This window comes from Ranitomeya variabilis, chromosome 2 (assembly GCF_051348905.1).
Source record: "Ranitomeya variabilis isolate aRanVar5 chromosome 2, aRanVar5.hap1, whole genome shotgun sequence".
Classification (NCBI taxonomy): domain Eukaryota; kingdom Metazoa; phylum Chordata; class Amphibia; order Anura; family Dendrobatidae; genus Ranitomeya; species Ranitomeya variabilis.
The window spans coordinates 745,864,523-745,871,905 of NC_135233.1; the positions used below are offsets into that span (position 1 = coordinate 745,864,523).

At 45.5% G+C, this 7,383-nt stretch overlaps 1 protein-coding gene across 1 annotated transcript; it reads right to left on the reverse strand.

Annotated features, from left to right (window-relative positions):
- Positions 1 to 2,496: 2,496 nt before the first annotated feature.
- On the reverse strand, positions 2,497 to 4,155 carry LOC143807753 (uncharacterized). The gene is made up of 3 exons (XM_077289655.1): positions 3,847 to 4,155; positions 3,609 to 3,765; positions 2,497 to 3,487 (listed from the first exon to the last, which is right to left on the reverse strand). The coding sequence occupies exons 1-3, from the start codon at positions 3,959 to 3,961 to the stop codon at positions 2,554 to 2,556; spliced, it is 1,206 nt and encodes a 401-aa protein (XP_077145770.1). The 5' UTR covers positions 3,962 to 4,155; the 3' UTR covers positions 2,497 to 2,553.
- Positions 4,156 to 7,383: the final 3,228 nt, after the last annotated feature.

Sequence of the window (7,383 nt, forward strand, 5' to 3'; positions counted from 1 at the left end):
TACACGATATGTATGTAAGGGCCCAAGGCTGGTGCCAAAATCAGACAAAATCCAGGAGGTATGGTATGGTGCTGCCTACGGAAAAGGACATGATGTGGCCAGTATGAGAAAATTGCCAATAGGTGTAGTAGAGGACCCATGGTACATATAGGACAGAGGAACACATTACCTCATACAAGTTTAGGGATACTGTGCTGCCAAAGGGCGAGACAACTCGCTGGTGCAGGGCGCGCTGCAAGACATGAGGGTAGTGCTGCATAAACAACTAGTACGGTCATGAGAAGGGTGTGGAAAATTGCCAATGGGTGCTGTGGAGGAACCCTGGTATATCCTGGACAAAGGGACACAATACCTTGTATACTATATGGAGCTGTGCTGCAAAAGGCGAGATACTCGCTGAAGAGATGAGCGCTGTAATGAACAAAGGTAGTCCCAGTCAGATGAATAGTGCGGGCACAACGTGACACACAGCGGGGGAGGCTGGGCGTCGCTTTACCTGGTGCTGCAGAAGAGAGGAATGGCGCCGTGCTGTGAACCCTCCCGGAGACGCTGAACCTCCAGCGGTACTTCCGGGTTTATGTGAGCGCCGACAGGGGGTCAGCTGTGCTAGTCGCGCATGCGCAGTAACGGGGGGAGCGCTGGGCAGTGAGATGAGCGCTCTGGCGCTTGTATCTGTCATGTAAGGCTTCTTTCACACTTCAGTTGTGTGGCGTCAGTTGGGTCCGACATCGTGGCGGATCGACGGATCCGTCAAATTTCATGCAAAAACGGTTCTAACGGATCCGTTTTTTTAACGGATCAGCTGCCCTAATCCGTTAAAAAAACGGATCCGTTAGAACCGTTGCGAACGTTTTTACATCCGTTGCAACCGTTTTTTGACGGATCCGTTTTTTAAAAGGGGAGGATTTCAATGTGATTGGCTACTGGAAACTTCTGGAAAACTATATATAGCGTGTATTTACACCACATCTTTGAAAGGTTGTAGAGAAAGTGGCAGAAATGGAAGGAGTCCTGGCGAACATTGCAAAGATCTATGCAGATTTTACTTTTGAGGCAAATCAGTTGGCAGTCAGCGTTCGAGAGAGGGAGGAACGAAGACTGCGAATCCTACGGCAGCGGCGTAAGAGAAGGCTGTGGATCCATCCCATCACAGCACAACGTATGACCCGTGGTGTTTATTCCACGCTTTACATGGAACTAAGGGAAAACCCTCAAAAGTTCTTCAATTATGTGAGGATGAGAGCTGAAAATTTTGCATTTTTATTGGGCTATGTGGAAGACTGCATACGGAGGCGAGACACCCAGATGCGATTCTCAATATCACCAGCAGAGCGTCTCATGGTGACTATTCGGTAATTTTTTTATTAAATGATTCTCATTCATCAGACTTATAACTGTGTTGTTTTTTTTGTATTTTTTTTATAAAGTATTGTCTTTTCTTTTTGTTAACAGATTCCTTGCAACTGGAGAGTCCTTCTCATCCCTCCATTTTCAATTTCGACTTGGGATATCCACCATCTCGGGGATCATCAGAGATACCTGCCGGGCATTGTGGGAGTGCCTACAAGTGGAATACATCCCAGAGCCATCACAGGAGAGGTGGCTGGAGATCGCCCAAATTTTTCATCAGATTTGCCAGTTTCCAAATTGTGTTGGAGCAGTTGATGGAAAGCACATAAGGATCGTCAAACCTTCAGGCTCTGGGTCACAGTTTTATAACTATAAGAAGTATTTCTCTATTGTGTTGATGGCCATAGCTGACGCACAATGCAAGTTCATCGCTGTGGATATAGGTGCGTATGGACGTGCAAATGATTCACAAATCTTTAAAAATTCACCAATGGGGCGCCGTTTATATGGAGAGACATTTGATTTTCCGCCCCCTAGACCTCTCCCTGGAACCACCGGTCCACCGTTACCATTTGTTTGTGTTGGAGATGATGCCTTCCAGCTTTCCCCACATTTGCTTAAACCCTTTGGAAGTAGTGGACTGACCCAGAGGAAGAAAATTTTCAATTACCGTTTAACCAGAGCACGCAGAGTAGTGGAATGTGCCTTTGGCATCCTAACTGCCAAATGGAGAGTGCTACTAACTGCCATTAAACTGCAGACTGAAACTGTCGATGATGTGGTCAAAGCGTGCGTTGTCCTGCATAATTTTGTTCTATCAAAAGAACAAGTTTCCCTGGAGGATAATGTTTCAGAAAGCACCTTACGGGATTACCAAAACCCCACTTTTCGCAGTCCAGTTGCAGTCTGCAGAATGCGGGACAGTTTTGCAGACTACTTCATGTCTCCTGCAGGATCAGTTGACTGGCAGTATGAAATGGTGTAAAAAATTTATTTATTTTTATACTTGTAAAAATACCAATTTTTGTTTGCATACAAAATCTTTTTACTTTAATGCAGCATTGTATGTTTTGCAACGGTACCCTTTAAACACTGTTAATGTTACTATTGCCATAACCTTGGTGACTTAATAAATTAAAAGAAAAAAAAAAAGAAAGACAATAAAAAAATTTTTAAACCAAACAACTGTTTATTTATTGACTTTTACAGATTCTCATAGTTTTGGGTGGAGATAGTAGCGGAGGGGCTGACAGGCGGGCGGACCACGTCGAGAGTGGGGGACAGGACATCACGGGGAGGAACAGAAGTGGAATGGGTGGTGAAAACATGAGGTTGTGTAGAGACTTGAGGTGCAGATGTGGTGTGTGTGAGGTATGAAGGTGTTGCTGGGATTGATAACGGAGAAGTTAAAGGGGAAGAATGGAAGGGGGACGTTAAAAACTGGGAAAGACTAAGGGGGGAAGGAACAAATGACGAAGGAGTAGAATGGACGGGAGGAGGACGTACAGGAGGAGGACGGATGGGAGGATAGACGGTGGATTGAGAGGGGAAAGGTGTTGACACATGAAGGGTAGGTGGAGGGGCATGGGATATCGCCTGCGCTAGAGCAGTGTGGCAGCCTTGCATCACATGCATCTGCAGGTCAGGAGTTAGATTTTCCATGTGCCTGAGGACCGCCTGAAAAAAACAGTGCCTTGGTGACTGGTTTGCATCTGATTGCATCCTATCAAGACGACTGCTGAGTTCAAGTATGCTTTTGTTAAGCATATTGTACCCAGCAGACGTTTGCTCACTCAAAAGCTTGATGGCACTGTGAAAGGATGCATTCAGATGCAAAAAGTCAGGCGCATAGCTCCTTTCCTGACCTCTCTGGCGCTGCCGTCCTGACCACAAAGTTGGTCTAGAAGTTGCGGCAGTGGCAGAGGGGTGGGGTAAAGGGAACTCTAACTCATCACCTGCAGCTTCAAGTGACGAAGTCCGCCCTGCTGCTCCAGCGCTGGTGGATGAGGCTGAGGGATCAAACAAAAGGGTAGGTGCAGAAACAGAGGGGTCGACGTGGTCCCCGGTGGCGGACTCTCGAGGGATCGCTCCAGAGGGCTGCAACTCTGATGCAGGCTCCCGAGTGCTGCAGAAAGTGCTGTTAAAGAAGAAGAAAAAAAATATTAGTATCTTTATATTACAATTGCCCTTACTGCAAAAAAATTGAAGGTTACACATTTTTTCAGTTTGACTGAAAATATGTGGTGTTGAATATTTACCTTCTGCTCAGCAGCGTCGACCGTAGGAACGACAGGGCTCTGGCATGTTTGTATCTGCTCCTGCGTCCTCTAGATCCACTCGGGGCCTGCATCTCCTTATTAAACTCCCTCTTGAAGCGATCCCTGATTGACCGCCACCGCACGATAATCCTGTTACCTGGAAAGAGATAGCAAAAATTGGTTACTATACACCACATTAAATCATGCTAAAATAAGGTTATGAAGTGTGAATACTTACGCGCTAGATCCTGGGCCCCAGCATCGAGTTCCTCCCAGTTATCCATAACAGCACTGCACACTTCCTCCCATAGCCGTCGGGTGATTAACTGGTCAGCATGGCGGCGGTCCGACATGTTCCACAGCGGCTCCCTACTTTGTACTGCTTCGATGAGGGTGTTCACATCGATGCCCTCCTCTTCATCATCTTGTTCGGGAGCACGCTGTGAAGCCTACGAAAAATATAACAATAAAAAGGGAAAGATTACAACACATGAATTTTACATTTTACTACACAACAAAACAAAAAGGAACTTACTCTTCGGCGACCGCCGCGATTATCATTCCGACGACTATGGGAGGTGCTTTGAGGAACTCTATGTCGAGCCCCGGATTGTGAGGACTAATAAAAAAAATTAAAAAAAAAAAAATTAATAATGTTCTTAGATTGAGGCATATGTATTGTGTGTGCTGTCATGAATGTTTGTGTTGGGTGTAGTGCATTGTATGTGAGGATCGGTCTGTTCAAAACTTACACTATGCGCTCCCGCTCCTTGTCTTTCTCCACCCTGTCCGTCTCCTTCTGTAAGCCCCTCTGCTTCATATTCCTGTGAATACAGAACACATAAAGGGTTAAAAACAATGACCATAGTTGTATCACCAAAAAATTTTACAGAACAAAAAAAAAAAAATACAATACCTCAGTTTGCTGCTGATGTGCTGGGGGGCTCTCAGAAGAAGACATTATGGTCTTTGCGTACCTCTTGGTCCCAAGTATCTGTAAGTATACAGACAGTTCTAAGCTACTATACACAAGGATAGATGCAGCTGTAGGATTTAACAGTTACATCTTTTTTAAAAACTTTTACATTTCATCCCACACAAAATGAAATTTTTTTTCTAACCGTCATACTTTATATGGTAGATATGCTTGATGCACAAGCTGCCAAACCCTCTAGCCCTGTTTCCCCACCAAAAAAACCCCCCAAGAACCCTTTAAAGCAACACCAAAACTGAAATTGATATGCGCAATGCGCATGTTGGTAAAAGCCACCTATCAAACCTTATCAAAAATGTTCCTCATTCGAACTTAAAATACCAATTCCAAAAATTGGTAATTATGATTACCCTACAGTTTGTATTTTCTAAAACCGGATAACATATTCTATACACAAGATTTGCATTACACATTTATATATATATAACCTTTACTGCATGTTTACCCAATATTACATTTATCTTGCAATGAGACTACTGACAGTTTTGTGTAATTTTTATTACTATTTTTTAAAAAAATTTTTTTTTTTTTAATGGTACAGTAGGAGCTACACTGCTCTTTATTTGAAATACTATAACATTTGGGATAACAACAAAAATGCAGAACACATCACACATCATTTATACACACACACAAAACTCATTTTACACCACAGCTATAAAAAATAACAGCTAATAGTATGAAAAACATATAAACAGGGCAGGCAGGCGCACGCACACAAGCACGCACACAAGCATGCACGCACACAAGCACGCACACAAGCACGCACGCACACAAGCATGCAAGCACGCACGCACGCACACAAGCATGCAAGCACGCACGCACGCACGCACACAAGCACGCACGCACACAAGCATGCACGCACACAAGCACGCACACAAACACGCACGCACACAAGCACGCACGCACGCATGCATGCATGCTGGATGGCAGTACTCACATGGCTGTCTCAGGCAGGGTCTAGCTTGCAGGGCCTCTCTGGCTGGATGGCAGTGCCTGGCTGGCAAAGTCTTGCTGGCAGAGTGTCTCTGGCTTGCAAGGCCTCTCTGGCTGGATGGCAGTGCCTGGCTGGCAAAGTCTTGCTGGCAGAGTGTCTCTGGCTTGCAGGGCCTCTCTGGCTGGATGGCAGTGCCTGGCTGGCAAAGTCTTGCTGGCAGAGTGTCTCTGGCTTGCAGGGCCTCTCTGGCTGGATGGCAGTGCCTGGCTGGCAAAGTCTTGCTGGCAGAGGTCTTGCTGGCTGGGTCTGGCTGGGTCTCTCGGGCATGGAAGGGTCTCTCTTGCTGGCTGGTACATTTGGGAATGACCTGTCCTCTTTATATAGTTTTTGGGTTGTCTGGGCAAAGTTGCAACTTTTTGGAGCATGCTCAATCAAAAAAAGCGGATTGAGGCGACGGATCCGCCAAAAAACGGATCGCGACGGATCCGTCGCCCATAGGCACCCATTAAAAAAAAAGGCGGACGCGACGGATCCGCCGCGTTCCGCCTTTTTGCCGGCGACAAAAAACGTTACAAAGTCCGTCAATGTCTAGACAACGTCCGCCAAATATCGACGGATCCGTCGCAAGGCGGATGGAACGGACGACCATCCGCCACAATCCGTCTCTAATGCAAGTCAATGGAAAAATAGCGGATCCGCCCCAAAAAAAAAACGGATCCGCCATTTTACGAAAATGGCGGTTTTTGACTGACGCCGAAAGACTGAAGTGTGAAAGAGGCCTAAAGTGTACCAATGTATGGTGCTGCTTCGGCATGAGTGATGGGGCCACTGGGGGCAAGGTAGTGGGCACTACAGTGTGCATAAAAGAGAAATAGGACCGCAGGGCACTTGCCTATGGGAACCATATGTGAAAATGGAGGGATGGAACCAGATATGGGCACTGTTGTGTACCAAAAGGGGTGTAAATAGCAGAATGGATGCGTGTGAGGGCTGTATGAATACTTTTACCGAAAAAATGGTCAGACCTAGGGGGATACCTAATGGTGGTCACATAGCTGTGATAAGGTGGCCATCTAAATATTCTGAATTAAAGCGGCATGGTGTGGGAATACTATACCATGTGAGGGATAGTTGGTGCTCAGTGCCTAGTAGTGCAGCTAGCGATTCTGTGAGGATATAAAAGAAGGAAACAAACAAAATTAATACAACATGATCAATATGACAGAAAACATGATAAAACAATCACAGTTTTACAGAAAAGCTGAGACATCATAGTCCCTATTTAATCCCTTTGGTACGATTAAATAGGGACTATGATGTCTCAGCTTTTCTGTAAAACTGTGATTGTTTTATCATGTTTTCTGTCATATTGATCATGTTGTATTAATTTTGTTTGTTTCCTTCTTTTATATCCTCACAGAATCGCTAGCTGCACTACTAGGCACTGAGCACCAACTATCCCTCACATGGTATAGTATTCCCACACCATGCCGCTTTAATTCAGAATATTTAGATGGCCACCTTATCACAGCTATGTGACCACCATTAGGTATCCCCCTAGGTCTGACCATTTTTTCGGTAAAAGTATTCATACAGCCCTCACACGCATCCATTCTGCTATTTACACCCCTTTTGGTACACAACAGTGCCCATATCTGGTTCCATCCCTCCATTTTCACATATGGTTCCCATAGGCAAGTGCCCTGCGGTCCTATTTCTCTTTTATGCACACTGTAGTGCCCACTACCTTGCCCCCAGTGGCCCCATCACTCATGCCGAAGCAGCACCATACATTGGTACACTTTACATGACAGATACAAGCGCCAGAGCGCTCATCTCACTGC

What these genes read in the sequence shown, in the direction of transcription:
- LOC143807753 (XM_077289655.1), bottom strand. Translation starts at nt 3,961, where the DNA reads ATGTCGGACCGCCGCCATGCTGACCAGTTAATCACCCGACGGCTATGG. An exon ending in TGGGGCCCAGGATCTAGCGC is followed by an intron (nt 3,766 to 3,846) that starts GTAAGTATTCAC and finishes ATCTCTTTCCAG; the next exon opens with GTAACAGGATTATCGTGCGG. An exon ending in TCGACGCTGCTGAGCAGAAG is followed by an intron (nt 3,488 to 3,608) that starts GTAAATATTCAA and finishes CTTCTTTAACAG; the next exon opens with CACTTTCTGCAGCACTCGGG.